General features: G+C 34.6%; 1 protein-coding gene across 1 annotated transcript; it reads right to left on the bottom strand.

Moving 5' to 3' along the window:
- Positions 1–5,322: 5,322 nt before the first annotated feature.
- On the bottom strand, positions 5,323–18,911 carry LOC120174240 (SUMO-activating enzyme subunit 1B-1-like). The gene is made up of 3 exons (XM_039181158.1): positions 18,666–18,911; positions 18,529–18,580; positions 5,323–5,624 (listed from the first exon to the last, which is right to left on the bottom strand). The coding sequence occupies exons 1-3, from the start codon at positions 18,746–18,748 to the stop codon at positions 5,433–5,435; spliced, it is 327 nt and encodes a 108-aa protein (XP_039037089.1). The 5' UTR covers positions 18,749–18,911; the 3' UTR covers positions 5,323–5,432.

The raw sequence follows: 18,911 nt of genomic DNA, 5'->3' as shown, positions 1-18,911 counted from the left end.
GATTCTTATGAATGACGTGAGTTAATGTACTGCGATTGTAAATAAAATCGATAAATTTATAATTGGTATTATTTTAAAATTTAATTCATATAATTTTATAATTATATATTCTATCATATACGATATAAAGAATTAAAAAGTATAATTACAGCAGTCAAATATATATCTAAGAAATCAATATTTTACTAATAAAAGAAAACTTGCATTTTTCATACTAGATATCGATGTCTGAACTATCCATAATTAATTAGAAATCTTAATTTGGGAAATGTGGTTAGAACGTTGATTCAGGTAACCCTAACCATGGTGGAATTAACTTTGAAAAAAAAGGACGTCTCTCACTTGAACGTAGGCCACAATCCAAACGAATTGACATTGTTGGCCATGATTCATAAGATAAGAAAATGCGAAATGACTCTGATTTGACATTGTACCCTCTCTAATGGTACCATTACAGTTAAATGCTAAACCCACATTTTATTTAACATAAATACAATTATGGCATGGGATAAGCCAAGGCTGGAATATGTACAAGAAAAATCAAACACTTTGATCACTCAGGGGGATGCTACTGTTTTAGATTAACCATTATCTGGCTGGTGTTGGACCGTCCAATCATATTCATGATAAAGCACGGAGATTAATTACACATGTCCGAATAATCAGAGCTAATATCTTAATTTATGAAATTCAAGATTTGGTAATAAATAATGACAGCATTACACCGATAGTGCCCCTTTACCATGATGTGAAGCAAAGCCTCATCTCATTGCAGCAATGACTAAAATCAAATGGATTGCTTCATAATTAATCGCTATCATCTTAGTTCTTGTACTTTATTATATATTGATATCACATCATTTCTATTTGTCTTATGAATTTGTTACACATACATCCTTGGCGTTCGGCTACCGGCAAAAATAATGATGGGCCTACAGTTTGAACAACCAACCCACGTTCCACGAGCCATTGAATTCCCTTCTAGAGGACTTATTCCTTCTCAAGGCACCACAGAGTAAGATTTTAAAATGGAGGGGTGTGTGCTCGAATGCCAAGTGGCAGGTGACTTGTCTTTTCTTTGACGATTCAATTATTTGACATGGAAAAACACATGTTAGCCGTTGCCGTGTTAAGCACATTACAAAACAACATCTAGATGTGTAATAAGCCTAATCTATACTGCTGTCAAGTACATCTGAACCGTCATTTGCATAACATGGTAAGATTTGAGCTAAAATAGAACATGGTATTCGATAATCTGAAACCAGTTAAATTTTGAATCAATTCAAATATCTAATTGGAAAAAGAAACTTAATTATTATATTAATACCAATATATTAACTTAAAAATGAGGTGGGATGATCTGAACCACCTGAAGAAGAAATTCAAAGAGCATATAATGGCCTCCATGGGCCTCAGTTTAGAGCTGAAGAGGACCATTAGAAGGGCAGAAGCCATTCATGCATCTCTTTCTCTTAGGCCCCAATCAAGTAAACTTTTGGAAAAGCAAAACCTTAATGGCAAACACCACCAATCAAGCATCAAACACCCAACAACAGAATAACTCAATTTGTGGTGGTTGATCTCAGGATTTAAAGGCCCCCCTTTCAGCATTTGTTTTCTTATCAATCAACCAACTTTCAATCTCAAGAAACTATCTATATTTGAACACTTTTGTAGTTTCAAGAACCTCCATGAAAGATATTTCTTTTTCGAGTTCTTCCATTTGGGAGAAGGGTATAAATATTTTAATTACCACAAATGTATCGATCGATATCTTTGCCCATCACTCACTATTTTTTATTAGTCATAATATTAATTTAAGAAATGATCATAAAATTATATTATTTGCTTAGACCAAATGATATTTGGTTTAACAAGATTTTAATTTCTTTATTTTCATTTTACAAATTAATTTCTCTATTTCTACACTAAATTACAAAGTGATTCAATTCGTCATCATATTTTTTTTTAAATAGTATGAGGTGATTATAAGATAGTATGTGTTTATAATCATTATTAATCATTGATAACGCTCGTACACCCTACACGCAACTGCTAGAACAAAGAATTAAGGAAATCCTATTAAAAAAACCGTACCAGAATGGCACAAACTGGGGAACTATTTTTTTCATCAACAATTCGGGAATTGTGGAAGAATAGAAACGAAACCATATTCAGAAACTCAAGAAAAGATACGCATCACATTATACGCTACATCTACAACCTAGCAAGGGACTTTAAGAAAGATGCGAAACTCATTAGAGAGTCACATTGGGTCCATTGGAGAAAACCCTCAATCGATTGCTGGATTTTAAACACTGATGGGGCGTGTAATACAAACTCTGGCCTGACAGCAGCGGGAGGCTTAATCAGGGACGAGAATGGAAACTGGGTGCACGGATTTATGTTGAATATTGGGAGAGCTACCAGTGCAATGGTCGAAATTTGGGGAAGGAACGATAATAGCCAAAACCCTAGGAGTAAAGAACCTCATCGTAGAATCTAACGCAAAATAAGCTGTCAATTCGTTAAACAAGGACAGAAATGAAGACCCGCGAAAGGAAATCATCTTTATGGATTGCGAAAAACTCATAAATAAGGAATGGATCATAGAGGTGAGACATATCTCGGGAAAAGAAAACCGAGGGGCTGACTGATTGACAAGAATTTTCCTTTCTAAGATGGTAGTTCAATAAACGTGGTCGTTTCAACCTTTATACCAAAAAAACAAACAATTTCTCTCTTTTAAACTCATTTATCATTATTGTTACACAAAAATAAAACGATCAAGTTATTTAATATGATAGATACCTGTTTTGACAAATTGTGATAGTGAAATTTGTTTTGATAATAATCTAATGTTCTAGTTACATACTTATCCATAGTGTTAGTGTTCGGATTACATCATCATCAACTATTAGCAAGAATGATCACATGATAGTGCGGTAACATTTAAGTACGAAATATTCTTATAGATTATTACACTTTTAGGTGTCTACTATTAAAAAAACCCGTTAAATGATACGTGTCACATTCACTTATAGATGTTTCGACAAGAATAATGAACGAATGAAAAGACATAAAAATATATCGAAAAGTAACAAATGCAAACCAAAAAAAACCTAAAGCATGGACCGAGTGGCAATTATTTGTTTCCTTAACATCTGAAAAGACGTCTAGTATATCCAGAATTGATCCAGATCCAATGGAATGTTGAAGCTTCAACCTTTTTTCAAAATGCCAGAAAACAACTTCACATTGGATAACGATAACTTCCCTAAAAACTAATCAGAGGCAACATGCAAAGATCTTTCGACCCTAAACCGCCAATTACGAGGCATCCAGCCAGATGTATGTAAATGCAATCATCTTCAAGTTGCAGACATCTGGTGTTTTGTCTGATATCCAACGAGTCTTTGGAGATTGGCATGGCAGTTTCAGGCAAGCAGTGAGAAACAGCGAGTTGGGTGTTTCAGACATGAAGGAGAAAGATCAAACACAACCACAGGACCAAATTAACCAAAGTTCATACAGGAAATCACAAAAATGGGTTTTGTTTTTCCAACGATAATGGCCGTACTAATCATGGGATGTAAAGTGGCTAAAGGGTCAATCTTGTCTGTGAACAGCCAAACATATCATGGTAGAATTATTTGATTGGCCATGGCATGTGATCTTGTTTTTGGTCCCACTTTGGTAGGGAATAAGAATCTTTACTGGTGCAGCAATAGCAGACCCATTGATCTTTGTTGGAACATGGGTTTTGGTATATGGCTACTCACATGTAAATACATTGATACTAATTAATCCAACACGACTACTCACATGTGATGTGTTATTATTAACTATTATTATAATAATATAATGATTAAATCATTCATTTATATTATATTTAAGGCTTAAAGTAAAAAATAAGTACTTAACTTATTTTTTTTAGGTATCTAAATTATTTTTTTATTAAATTAAGTGTTTAAATTATTATATTTAATTATTTTACGTCTTAATATCTTTCAGTTAGGAATTTATTTTTCGACCAACAATACATTGCCATGTCACACAAAATTAGGAATTTATTTTAACTAAAAAAATATTTTAGGGGCTTAAAGAAAAAAGAGATAGTTTAAGGACTTATTTTGATTAAAAAATAATTGAGGTACTTAAACTGAAAAAAAGGGTATGATTTAAGTACTTTCTCTTATTGAAGCCTATATTTAAATACATTTAAATTCACATATGTTATTGAACTCAACGAGTGATCTTAATAAAAAGTTTTGTTCTTCCTTAAAGGTTCTGCGTTTGAACAACTATGTTTGCAAAGTGTGTGTTGTCTTAAGAAAGATTATGAATAGATAATATTTTTTTATATCACATTTTTGCTTCTCCTTTGCTTTTTAAATTTTTTAATAACTCTATCTCTTGACATGTTTTCAGTCTTCTTTATTGGTCATTCGGTTGTTTTTTCGTTCATCTTTTTCTCATAGTTGGATTTGACGTTGCATCGATTGATCAAGATGACACTTATTTTTTTATATTGCTAATCCTCTCTGCTTTAAACCATCGGATTGGATTTTGGGTTTGTGTTTGTGGATAGTTTTCTCACATCGTTCGTCTCCGGTTTGCAATTTATTAGTAGTCTTTAATTAATTCGACCCTATTTTTTAGTGTGTTTGCTGATGCAGTCAAATATGGTCGCATCTATCTTTTTTTTGAATATTTTGATTGAATTTTTTAACTTTTTCCTTATATAATCTCAAGTGACAAGTTTATTGTGTTTATAGTTATAAAAAATATCCTAATTATATATTTAATAAGTAAACGTGATTATAAAAAAATTATTATAATTCTAAATATTTTCTCTTTTTAATAAATATAATGGGTTCTATAAAAAAATACATTTAAATTCATGAATTACTTCAGGACTCAAAGACCAAAATTAATTTGATGATTATTCAATGGGATGACTGATAGAGATCATAGCCCAGAACTTGCGTAGTGGGCTGGGTTTCAAAGTCACTTGCAAAGACCCAATTTTGTTTCTTGATGTTGATTATAGAAGTTATTAATCAACATAAACGAATTAAACACATCTATATTTAAATATATTAGTTTAGTTAAATAAATATTTATGGATTATTTGACATTAAATGTTAATTATGGATATATCAAATACCAAATAATATTATTTATTGAGCAATTTTTTAAAAAGATTATATCCTCAAATATGTCCGAGATAAGAGAGTCGAAGCAACACAAACAAATATCAGAGCAAATAGATTAGATGCCCTTAAACATAAACCTTCCAAGTTCCAACAATAAATTCCTCTATAAGGTCTTTAAGAAAGGTTTCACTCCACAGCTATACTCAAAATTCACAAAAGTTCTGAGCATTGTGAATTTTTGACCATACGATACTCAAAATACTAACCTTTTTATACAGAAACATGAACCATGGGGTTGAATTCTTTCAAAGAAACACAACAGACCTCAGCAAGAGTATTCCCAGTGTACAGATTTTCATCAGGCAATATCAAGAAATTCGCAGACAAAGCTTCCTGAGTAACTGCACGGTCATCCACCAATGTCACACTACCAACGCCTGCCAGTACAATGTTCTTGCAAAACTAAGCATACCCACAAATTTAAGCATATAATAATCATTAAAAAGAACAAAAAACAAAGCAATGACAAAAGACCTATAGTGATAAAAAGGATGTGAACGAGACTCATCAGTTTGAGTTCATATGCAACTCAATACTAACTCAAAAAGGAACTTGAATTCAGCTTGTTCTTTATCAAGCTTGAGCACCTTCAGAAAGCCGAATCATCTTTATGGATTGCAAAAAACTCATAAATAAGGAATGGATCATAGAGGTGAGACATATCTGGGGAAAAGAAAACCGAGGGGCTGACTGCTTGGCAAGAATGGCGATTAGTTTGAAGATCCACATCAAGAGATTGTTGCGATTCTTCAATCTGATAGAAAAGAAATTTCCTTTCTAAGATGGTAGTTCAATAAACGTGGTCGTTTCAACCTTTATACCAAAAAAACAAACAATTTTCTCTCTTTTAAACTCATTTATCATTATTGTTACACAAAAATAAAAACGATCAAGTTATTTAATATGATAGATACCTGTTTTGACAAATTGTGATAGTGAAATTTGTTTTGATAATAATCTAATGTTCTAGTTACATACTTATCCATAGTGTTAGTGTTCGGATTACATCATCATCAACTATTAGCAAGAATGATCACATGATAGTGCGGTAACATTTAAGTACGAAATATTCTTAGAGATTATTATACCTTTAGGTGTCTACTATTAAAAAAACTCGTTAAATAATACGTGTCACATTCACTTATAGATGTTTAGACAAGAATAATGAACAAATTCTAGAGGAATGAAAAGACATAAAAATATATCGAAAAGTAACAAATGCAAACCAAAAAAAAACCTAAAGCATGGACCGAGTGGCAATTATTTGTTTCCTTAACATCTGAAAAGACGTCTAGTATATCCAGAATTGATCCAGATCCAATGGAATGTTGAAGCTTCAACCTTTTTTCAAAATGCCAGAAAACAACTTCACATTGGATAACGATAACTTCCCTAAAAACTAATCAGAGGCAACATGCAAAGATCTTTCGACCCTAAACCGACAATTACGAGGCATCCAGCCAGATGTATGTAAATGCAATCATCTTCAAGTTGCAGACATCTGGTGTTTTGTCTGATATCCAACGAGTCTTTGGAGATTGGCATGGCAGTTTCAGGCAAGCAGTGAGAAACAGCGAGTTGGGTGTTTCAGACATGAAGGAGAAAGATCAAACACACTGTCGTAACCGTCTTTCGGTTGGGTCCCGGATTTGGGCTTCGACTTAAAAATGTGGATTGGAGTCGCCACCGACCACTTTAAAACGAATTTAGGTGGGCCGGACACCATCTTACCTGATCTGCGTTGTACCAGAAACGTATCGGGTTCGGGAGTCGGTTACGGTTAAGGAAGGATTAGCACCCTTGAACCGCCCTTTCGGTACCAATTAATTTGTCGGTTGTCTTTAATTGCGAAGAATTAGAAATTAAAATTAAAATTTAAAAACCGATTCATATTACTTACCTTTGATTGATTGGAAAAAATGTTAGACAATAAATAAATAAATAAATAAATGTTAAATAAATAAAATAAATAATAAATGAAAAGGAAAAAAATAATAATAATTTAAAAATGTTTAAAAAAGTTAAATTTTAAAAGCAATAGAATAAAGAAAAATATGAAGAAAGAAGAAAAAAATAATTAAAGAAAATAATAAAATAAAGTAAAAAACTTAGAACATCAAATTGAAACAAATTAAAATTAATGGGTTAAATTGATATTAAAAATGAACTGCAAAAGTAAAAATAAAAAATTAGTGGGCCAAATCATAATTATTAAAATATTTTTTCATGCAAAATAAATAAATAAATAAAAGGTCACAATGGAGTAACTCTTGAAGGGCCAAGATGATAATTTACCCTTGAAAATTCCAAAAGCAATGGCTCCCACGTGAATGCCGTGAACCTTTCTCCAATAATTGTGAAACCAAATTTAAATTTGGTTCATTCTTCCTCTTTACAGTCTACACGACATAAAAACAGAGAGGTCATCTCGTCTTGGCTTCAATGTTCAGAGGTCGGCAATGGAACCACCGTGGTGCTCGTCGCTGGACACCGTTCGACCCTAAATTTCACGGGAGGTCTCGTCTCGATGCGAGGAACACAGATCCGACCTCCGTTTTGCGAGGAACAGTCTCTAACTTGACAAAAAGGTCGTCAACTGTTTAACTTTCTCCACTCCGATTTACCACCTTCCGCCGCTGGATTGTCAAAATTTCCGGGTATGTCGTTTTCTAGTCTCTCCTCTACCTTCTTATTTTGTTTTGCATGTCTCGTTGGTGGTTAATGCTTCCATCGGATTTTATTCGAGCAATCACGATGTATGTAAAAAAAAACATGAAACAAAAGGGAAGCTTTTAACTAAAAGAAACTCTTTTATTGACTTTGATGATTGAGTTACAATGACTGGATTTCTCTAGTAATCCCTTTTTTTCAGAGTCGAATGTGAGTTCCCCTTCGTGTTTCTTGTGTTTTTGCATGTAATTTCTCTCGAAAAACCCCCCCTATGAGTTTGATTACAAGCCTATTTATACAAAAAAATGCATGCTTGTTTTTAGTCCAATTTCAGTTCTAATCAAACTCTACTACCCCTATTTGTTTGATATCCACGGTTGTTGCTCATGGCCGAGAGAATCGGGCTTTGTTGAGCAGTTGGTGTCTCACATATTCACGTCGGTTGGAGGCCGAGAAGAGTGGGGGTCGTTGCGTGAGAAACAGCGTGCCAAGGGAGGGAACCTCGATCGAGAACATGACATGCGACGCTAGGGTTCTGAAAACCCTAGCTGATACGGATAGAACGCGTCTTGGATCTTGGCTGGGCCATACGTGGACTAATTTTATTTGATGTAACAGGCCTGCACAAATGTAAAGAATAAAATTACTAATATAATAATATTAATAAATAAAAGACAAAATTAAGTGTCTTCAGCTGCCCCTCTTTGCTCATTATCGTGCAACGACAATAGAGCAAAGATTAAAAGACACAGATTTTGTCCATATAGAATATCCTCCGTCGTAGAGTTGAAATCCGATATTGAAACTGGTTTGTCAATTGACAGCCACTCCTTCCTTGAGTTGGATATCCTTCGTTGTGAAGTTGAAATCCAATCTAGAGATGGATACTGCTTGTGCGCACGATTCCCTTCGTTGTGAAGTTGAAACCGTGGGTGGCCCTTGATCTGAAGACTATGGTGTTGTGGTGTTACAGATGACTCCTTCGTCGCGAAGTTGGGTCAATCTGTTTGTGAAGTTGGAATTGTATATGGCTCCTTCGTCGTGAAGTTGAGCCTGAGAATTGGATATCCCCCGTCGTGAGGTTGAAATCCAATGCAACTTGCGTTGTTTCGAGGCCAATATCCTTCGCTATGAAGTTGAAATTGACTCTGAAACTGGGAAGTTGTTTGTTGACAGCCAGCGGCCCCTTCGTTGTGAAGTTGAACTTGTGCTGTCTTAAACTGGGGAATTTTTGTTGACAATCAGCGGCCCCTTCTTTGTGAAGTTGAACTTGTGTTGTCTTGAGTCCAATATCCTTCGCTGTGAAGTTGAAATTGGCTCTGAAATTGGGAAGTTGTTTGTTTACAGCCAGCGGCCCCTTCGTTGTGAAGTTGAACTTGTTCTGTCTTAAACTGGGAACTTTTGTTGACAACCAGCGGCCCCTTCGTTGTGAAGTTGAACTTGTGTTGTCTGATACTGGGAAATTTTTGTTAACAACCAGCGGCCCCTTCGTTGTGAAGTTGAACTTGTGTTGTCTTGAGTTCCAATATCCTTCGCTGTGAAGTTGAAATTGGATTGGGAAATTGTTTGTTGACAGTCAGCGGCCCTTTCGTTGTGAAGTTGAACTTGAGCTGTCTCGAGTGGCACGATATCCTCCGTCGTGGAGTTGAAATCGCGGATGGCCCCTTCGTCGTGAAGTTGAGCCTTGACTTGAATATCCTTCGTCGTGAAGTTGAAATCCAAGTATTGTATGTTGCAGGTGGACACGATTCCCTTCGCCGTGAAGTTGAAACCGTGGAGACCCCTTTGTTGTGAAGTTTGGCTTCGAGTTAGATATCATCCGTCGTGAAGTTGAAATCTACTCTCGAGCACATTGTTTTGTTTCGAGCGAAACTGCCTCATGGGAGACAAAATTTGTTTCAAAAGAAACTGTCTCAAGGGAGACGAAATTTGTTTTAAGGAAAACATATTCAAATATTTTGTTCAAGGGAAACTGTTTTCAAAGTCGATGTTTCAAGAGAGACTGTCTCAAGGGAGACAAAGTTTGTTTCAAGAGAAACTATCTCAAGTGAGATAAAATCTTCTAGTGAAAACGGTCTCAAGCGAGACAAATCTTGTTTTAAGAAAAATAATCTCAAGTGAGATAATCATCTGCATTAAATGAAACTGTCTCAAGCGAGACAAAATTTATATTGAAAATGTCGAATCTGAAGATGAATGTCAACATTTTCAATCTGTCAAGTTGGTGGAAATGTAGCTTCTTGCTGCTGAGTTAAGCAACCAACATGAATCTTTAAAGGTGCTTTTGAATCGAGTATCCTTCGTCTTGAAGTCGAAACTTGATTCTAAAAGCTGCAAAAATTATGTATATGGAAAAGAATGATGAATATGATACTCTCAAATGTATGCATAAGATGCGTGTAACATGAATTGGTTATATTTTATCTGATAATTTGCATTAAGATGTTGAATCCCCAAAGATGCCCCAAATGTTCCTCATTTCTTGTTTCAGCATTGATTCTGAGCATGAGTTTTGTGTCTAAGAGTCGCATGTCATTTACCAAGATCCACTCTAGAGAGACTGTCTTGTTTGAAAAAAATATTTTTTTTTCTCTTTTATTTTCAAAGTTCTAAAAATATCAATTAAAAGAGTTTGAAAAATGTTTAATCAAAAGTTTTGAAAATATTGTCTCTTTCACGGTTTTACAATTGAGACGAATCATAAAACTAGAGTTCATTGGATATCAAATATTTAATTACAATGTTAATCCTTCAATAAATTATAGCTATTTGACAAGTGCCAAGATCAAAGCTATCTTTGGGAAATGGTTAAGTAAGGAAAGGATAAAAAAAGTCTCAGGTTATTGTGATTGGTCAAAGGTTTGGCATTTGATGTTCAAAGGTTTGACATTTGATGCTCAAAGGTTTGATGGGGTAGTTTGCGTGCTCCTCTGCTGGAAGTGTTCTCTGACTCCCAACCTTCATGGTCACACTCGGATTGTACGATGCCTTATCAAGGAATTTGTGTGATCGCCTCAGTTGCACAATTTTTATTTTCGAGCCGTCTTTTCAGGTTTTCAACTCGAATCCTCCTTTGGTTTCAAGACGTTATTCAGGATTTACGTCTTGAACCCCCCTTTGTTATTTTTCTCTACCATGCATTAATTACATTATTTTTTGCAAACAAAGATTAATCCTGATGGGCGGGATGAAATCTGAAGATAGTCTCTTCTGTTTAGAAATCATGTGTGATTAGAAGGGACTTTTAAGGCACGTAATGTAGGCCAGGGTTCATGGTTATGAAAGAAAAGGATAAATAGGCCCAAACAAGTGTTTCATGGTATTGAACCAAGGATCAATTCATTCTGATGCCTTCAATCATGTCCTGCTCAAAATGTCTCTCTCTTTTGATGCTCTATGATCTTCGAGTGAAGTGATTCGAGAATGTTTGTGCTTGATCAATCTCATAGTTTGAAGCTTTATGTGCCATTTGTCTTTAGGGAATCTTTGCATGTGCTTTTTGTCCCTTTTTCTTTCGATTTTTGTTCTTTCTTTTTGTTCTTTTGTTTTTTCCTTTTTTCCTTCTTTTCTTTTTCTGTTCTTGATTGGATCTTTGCACTTGCCATTTGGTCCACCTCGTGGTATCTCCTTTGGATTGATGTCTTCACTCATGTGAGCAGATTTCTTCCACATTGCCCCCCCAGTGTGGTGGGTGATCCTTGGTTAAGGTTGAATCAGAAGAAAAATACTATAGGCTCAAAAGGGGACACAAGGGATATATTTTTTTTCTCCTGTTGTGAAGGGATAAAGAAAGAAAGCCGTTCATCATTTCATACATGTAAATCTTCACAGAAGAGGTATCCCCAGGGGGATAGATTTTCAGGATTAACTTCATTCACATGAAAACAGTGTACTTAATGCATGATAGAATTATTTCGAATGAATTGTTTTTTTCTCCCCAGATGTCTCAACGTTTCGGCTATCTGCGAAATGCCCCAAGTTAGAAGAATGCTCATGTTCGAATGAACAACTCAATGCATTGGGTTTTAATGGTGTAAAAATGTCAATTTTGAGTCTAAAGACAATGGTGTGATCTTATTGACTCAAAGAAAGGTGTGGGTGTATCAAAAAGATAAAGGTAATGTTCAAGAATTTCAAAATGAGGTAATGTCAAAATTTGGTCTTTTTGGTAATGACATGAGTTGTTTTGGGTAAAGAATCAAGGTATTTTGTTTTGGGGTTTGAGACAGGATAAGAAAGGTATAATCTTGCCATATGTCAAAAATCTATAATCCTTGAAGAATTAAAAGAATCCTTAATTCATTTAATATTCGAAGAACTAAAGATTAAAATTTGTTCAATTGCTCCACCTTAGAAAGTAGCATAAATTCAATCCTTTAAAAGATTAAGCGAAAAATCAAAGACGTGTTCAAACAAAACAATCCTCTAGGTGCAAATGGTATATGCAATGCCCCCTTCTTCGGCTGTCTGTGCCCCTGAATCCATTAGGTTTTGGATCTTGCGCTTCAGCGCCTTATAGTTCTCAGAGGAATGTTTGGAGCATCCTATGTGGCAACTGCAAACAACTTCAACATCGTAGCCCTCAGGATATGTGGACTCTTTTCTCAGATCATCCCGGCAGGCTTAGTCATACAACCAACTGATCGGGCTCACACTGTACTGATTTCAGTTTTTTTCTTTTGATGTTACAATCTTGCTTCCATGTGGTGTCATGTGGTTAAAACCACTTCATTGAATCCTCCATGAAGAAATTTAATGTTTATGAAAATACTTTAAAATGAAATGTAGATGCAAAATGCAAAAATGCATGAAATGTTCGAGGCATTGATCCGAAAACGTGTCTGTTATTATAATAATCTTTATTTGGACAAAAGTGTTTTATCTTTTAAGAGACAATAAACATATTTAAAGGTACATCCGGACTAAATCCTCTAGACCCCAAAACAAGTTGACTAGTCTTCTGTCTTCGTTTGTCACACCGGTCGAATACCCTGCCGAACCGCTCCGGCTTTTCTGGCTAAACCGTGCAAGTGACGAACTGTTTTTTGTACTTGTTCCAAAAGTATCGAACGACTGCATCTCTGGCTTTCATCCTTTGCTGAATCAGAAACTCCATTGAAATCCTCCATCAAATGGATTATCCGAAGTTCCTTTGCTTGTTTCTTGAATTTGTCGACAATGACTTCCAATTCAGCTATCGTTTTGCCATCTTGTTCTTCTTGTCTTTGAATGGACTCTCGAGATTAGTAACCTTTTTCTTGTCTTGCCCCTGCCACCTTTGTCAACCCATTTTTGAAAAGTAAACTTTTGATGTACTTGATTGTGGGCACCACGTCTTCTTGATCGAATGTGACACATAGTTGCCTTGCAGATTGTCCTCCTTTTCTTTTTGAGTCTTTTCTGACCATAGTCGGACCCCTACGTTCTTATCTCTTGTATTACAACCCCTTTGTCCATTAATGCAAATTATTTATGGTTAACGAACACATTTTTTGGGGATCAACACCTCTTTTGAAATGATGCAAATGGTGAAAATAAAATAAAAGAGAACAAAAAGGAAAGGAAAAAAAGTTAGTGAGGTGAAAAATAATCAAAAACGATAAAAATGAAAGTTCTACCCCACATGATATCTACCCCACATGCTTATTATTCCTACCCGGACATGATCTCTATCCCACATGCTAAACAAATCCTAACCGCATATTTGTCTAGTTCGCATGCTTTGAACAAAAGGTAAAACATGAAATAATTCAAGCAGTCTAGGGTTTGGAATGAGTTTTGGGGTAGACTCTAATTCTTCAAAGTCTCCCAGTTTTGGTTCTAAAAAACGGTACCCGAGTTCTCCTTGCTGGTGCCCCCTTGGGCTTGCCAGACCCTTAGTCCTAAACACATCACAGGCTTGTATGGACTAAGTTGAACTCGAGAGGAAACATTCCCTTATGCCCAACACGGAGAATAAATTCACACGAAGGCATAAGGTATATGTATCCCGAAGGCTACTTGCTAGGTCCGCACGGTGAATAAATTCACACGAAGGCGTCGCTTTCACCCCCACTTAAATAGGGTTTGGAGCTCGGGTATAGAGCCTTTAGATGAACAACAAGTTTGGGAAGCTGAAATCATTAGAAAACGGTCAGTACAACTATTTACTTGAAAAATAAAATCAAAGATAAATAATTGAAATCGAATAAATAAATTAAAATTTAAACTTGTAATTTTCGCTAAAAAAGACAACCAGAAATTAATTTCGGCCTGACTCACTTACCTGTCCCCAGCGGAGTCGCCAAGCTGTCGTAACCGTCTTTCGGTTGGGTCCCGGAATTGGGCTTCGACTTGAAAATGTGGATTGGAGTCGCCACCGACCACTTTAAAACGAATTTAGGTGGGCCGGACACCATCTTACCTGATCTGCGTTGTACCAGAAACGTATCGGGTTCGGGAGTCGGTTACGGTCAAGGAAGGATTAGCACCCTTGAACCGCCCTTTCGGTACCAATTAATTTGTCGGTTGTCTTTAATTGCGAAGAATTAGAAATTAAAATTAAAATTTAAAAACCGATTCATATTACTTACCTTTGATTGATTGGAAAAAATGTTAGACAATAAATAAATAAATAAATAAATGTTAAATAAATAAAATAAATAATAAATGAAAAGGAAAAAAATAATAATAATTTAAAAATGTTTAAAAAAGTTAAATTTTAAAAGCAATAGAATAAAGAAAAATATGAAGAAAGAAGAAAAAAAATAATTAAAGAAAATAATAAAATAAAGTAAAAAACTTAGAACATCAAATTGAAACAAATTAAAATTAATGGGTTAAATTGATATTAAAAATGAACTGCAAAAGTAAAAATAAAAAATTAGTGGGCCAAATCATAATTATTAAAATATTTTTTCATGCAAAATAAATAAATAAATAAAAGGTCACAATGGAGTAACTCTTGAAGGGCCAAGATGATAATTTACCCTTGAAAATTCCAAAAGCAATGGCTCCCACGTGAATGCCGTGAACCTTTCTCCAATAATTGTGAAACCAAATTTAAATTTGGTTCATTCTTCCTCTTTACAGTCTACACGACATAAAAACAGAGAGGTCATCTCGTCTTGGCTTCAATGTTCAGAGGTCGGCAATGGAACCACCGTGGTGCTCGTCGCTGGACACCGTTCGACCCCAAATTTCACGGGAGGTCTCGTCTCGATGCGAGGAACACGGATCCGACCTCCGTTTTGCGAGGAACAGTCTCTAACTTGACAAAAAAGGTCGTCAACTGTTTAACTTTCTCCACTCCGATTTACCACCTTCCGCCGCTGGATTGTCAAAATTTCCGGGTATGTCGTTTTCTAGTCTCTCCTCTACCTTCTTATTTTGTTTTGCATGTCTCGTTGGTGGTTAATGCTTCCATCGGATTTTATTCGAGCAATCACGATGTATGTAAAAAAAGCATGAAACAAAAGGGAAGCTTTTTTAACTAAAAGAAACTCTTTTATTGACTTTGATGATTGAGTTACAATGACTGGATTTCTCTAGTAATCCCTTTTTTTCAGAGTCGAATGTGAGTTCCCCTTCGTGTTTCTTGTGTTTTTGCATGTAATTTCTCTCGAAAAATCCCCCCTATGAGTTTGATTACAAGCCTATTTATACAAAAAAATGCATGCTTGTTTTTAGTCCAATTTCAGTTCTAATCAAACTCTACTACCCCTATTTGTTTGATATCCACGGTTGTTGCTCATGGCCGAGAGAATCGGGCTTTGTTGAGCAGTTGGTGTCTCACATATTCACGTCGGTTGGAGGCCGAGAAGAGTGGGGGTCGTTGCGTGAGAAACGGCGTGCCAAGGGAGGGAACCTCGATCGAGAACATGACATGCGACGCTAGGGTTCTGAAAACCCTAGCTGATGCGGATGGAACGCGTCTTGGATCTTGGCTGGGCCATACGTGGACTAATTTTATTTGATGTAACAGGCCTGCACAAATGTAAAGAATAAAATTACTAATATAATAATATTAATAAATAAAAGACAAAATTAAGTGTCTTCACACACAACCACAGGACCAAATTAACCAAAGTTCATACAGGAAATCACAAAAATGGGTTTTGTTTTTCCAACGATAATGGCCGTACTAATCATGGGATGAAAAGTGGCTAAAGGGTCAATCTTGTCTGTGAACAGCCAAACATATCATGGTAGAATTATTTGATTGGCCATGGCATGTGATCTTGTTTTTGGTCCCACTTTGGTAGGGAATAAGAATCTTTACTGGTGCAGCAATAGCAGACCCATTGATCTTTGTTGGAACATGGGTTTTGGTATATGGCTACTCACATGTAAATACATTGATACTAATTAATCCAACAATACTACTCACATGTGATATGTGTTATTATTAACTATTATTATAATAATATAATGATTAAATCATTCATTTATATTATATTTAAGGCTTAAAGTAAAAAAATAAGTACTTAACTTATTTTTTTAGGTATCTAAATTATTTTTTTTATTAAATTAAGTGTTTAAATTATTATATTTAATTATTTTACGTCTTAATATCTTTCAGTTAGGAATTTATTTTTCGACCAACAATACATTGCCATGTCACACAAAATTAGGAATTTATTTTAACTAAAAAAATATTTTAGGGGCTTAAAGAAAAAAGAGATAGTTTAAGGACTTATTTTGACTAAAAAATAATTGAGGTACTTAAACTGAAAAAAAGGTATGATTTAAGTACTTTCTCTGATTGAAGCCTATATTTAAATACATTTAAATTCACATATGTTATTGAACTCAACGAGTGATCTTAATAAAAAGTTTTGTTCTTCCTTAAAGGTTCTGCGTTTGAACAACTATGTTTGCAAAGTGTGTGTTGTCTTAAGAAAGATTATGAATAGATAATATTTTTTTATATCACATTTTTGCTTCTCCTTTGCTTTTTAAATTTTTTAATAACTCTATCTCTTGACATGTTTTTAGTCTTCTTTATTGGTCATTCGATTGTTTTTTCGTTCATCTTTTTCTCATAGTTGGATTTGACGTTGCATCGATTGATCAAGATGACACTTATTTTTTATATTGCTAATCTTCCCTGCTTTAAACCATCGGATTGAATTTTGGGTTTGTGTTTGTGGATAGTTTTCTCACATCGTTCGTCTCCGGTTTGCAATTTATTAGTGGTCTTTAATTAATTCGACCCTATTTTTTAGTGTGTTTGCTGATGCAGTCAAATATGGTCGCATCTATCTTTTTTTTGAATATTTTGATTGAATTTCTTTTTCCTTATATAATCTCAAGTGACAAGTTTATTGTGTTTATAGTTATAAAAAATATCCTAATTATATATTTAATAAGTAAACGTGATTATAAAAAATTATTATAATTCTAAATATTTTCTCTTTTTAATAAATATAATGGGTTCTATAAAAAAATACATTTAAATTCATGAATTACTTCAGGACTCAAAGACCAAAATTAATTTGATGATTATTCAATGGGATGACTGATAGAGATCATAGCCCAGAACTTACGTAGTGGGCTGGGTTTCAAAGTCACTTGCAAAGACCCAATTTTGTTTCTTGATGTTGATTATAGAAGTTATTAATCAACATAAACGAATTAAACACATCTATATTTAAATATATTAGTTTAGTTAAATAAATATTTATGGATTATTTGACATTAAATGTTAATTATGGATATATCAAATACCAAATAATATTACTTATTGAGCAATTTTTTTAAAAAGATTATATCCTCAAATATGTCCGAGATAAGAGAGTCGAAGCAACACAAACAAATATCAGAGCAAATAGATTAGATGCCCTTAAACATAAACCTTCCAAGTTCCAACAATAAATTCCTCTATAAGGTCTTTAAGAAAGGTTTCACTCCACAGCTATACTCAAAATTCACAAAAGTTCTGAGCATTGTGAATTTTTGACCATACGATACTCAAAATACTAACCTTTTTATACAGAAACATGAACCATGGGGTTGAATTCTTTCAAAGAAACACAACAGACCTCAGCAAGAGTATTCCCAGTGTACAGATTTTCATCAGGCAATATCAAGAAATTCGCAGACAAAGCTTCCTGAGTAACTCACGGTCATCCACCAATGTCACACTACCAACGCCTGCCAGTACAATGTTCTTGCAAAACTAAGCATACCCACAAATTTAAGCATATAATAATCATTAAAAAGAACAAAAAACAAAGCAATAACAAAAGACCTATAGTGATAAAAAGGATGTGAACGAGACTCATCAGTTTGAGTTCATATGCAACTCAATACTAACTCAAAAAGGAACTTGAATTCAGCTTGTTCTTTATCAAGCTTGAGCACCTTCAGAAAGCCGAATCCGAGTATCCTACTGCTGGACTCAAGCAACCCGAGAGCCTAATCGTTTTTTAAATAGTATGGAAAATCCCAAATTTGACATGAAGCCAAGTAAAAATAATCAGGCTTGAAGTCAAACTTGAAAATCGAGCTTTGTTTACAAGATAAATGAGCTTAACTGAGCAATTGAATTTTTACTAGATGGAGTTTCTTACATATAGAGCTCGACTCATCTCCATTACACACCCTAGTAACAGAGCAAGTAGAACTATTTTTTAAAAGGTGAAAACTACTATACCTCAGCAACAGTCCCTTTCATTCCATAAACTAGTATACGAGATTTGCTCAATCTAAAACAAACATGGAACAAAAAATAAATAAAAGAATATAAACTCAAAATAATTTGAAAATCACATTAAAAGAAAATAGCATTACCTTCTTTGAGCATCAGCACCCCAAACCCTAATTTGACTATAACAAAGAGCAATCTCCTGCTCTGTCAACTCCTCCCCGTTCATATCAAGTTTTAAAATTTGAATGCCAAAGAAACAAAAATCACACAAAACTCAGAACAGAGAGAGAGTAATTAAAAAAAACCCTAAAACCCTGAATCAAGCTTCAAACTTGGTTTTTCTTTGAAGCTTTTTCAGTGTAATATTACCGAAAACAACCAAAAAAATG

This window comes from Hibiscus syriacus, unplaced genomic scaffold (assembly GCF_006381635.1).
Source record: "Hibiscus syriacus cultivar Baekdansim isolate YM2019G1 unplaced genomic scaffold, ASM638163v2 tig00112044_pilon, whole genome shotgun sequence".
Classification (NCBI taxonomy): Eukaryota; Viridiplantae; Streptophyta; class Magnoliopsida; order Malvales; family Malvaceae; genus Hibiscus; species Hibiscus syriacus.
Note: the sequence above shows the minus strand (reverse complement) of the source record. Positions and strands in the feature narration are given on the sequence as shown.

Bases quoted from the DNA above. Each gene is read 5' to 3' on its own strand.
- LOC120174240 (XM_039181158.1), bottom strand. From the start codon at position 18,748: ATGAACGGGGAGGAGTTGACAGAGCAGGAGATTGCTCTTTGTTATAGT. The intron at 18,581-18,665 runs GTAATGCTATTT...TGTTTGTTTTAG, and splicing joins GGTGCTGATGCTCAAAGAAG to ATTGAGCAAATCTCGTATAC. The intron at 5,625-18,528 runs GTATAGTAGTTT...GGGTATGCTTAG, and splicing joins TGAAAGGGACTGTTGCTGAG to TTTTGCAAGAACATTGTACT.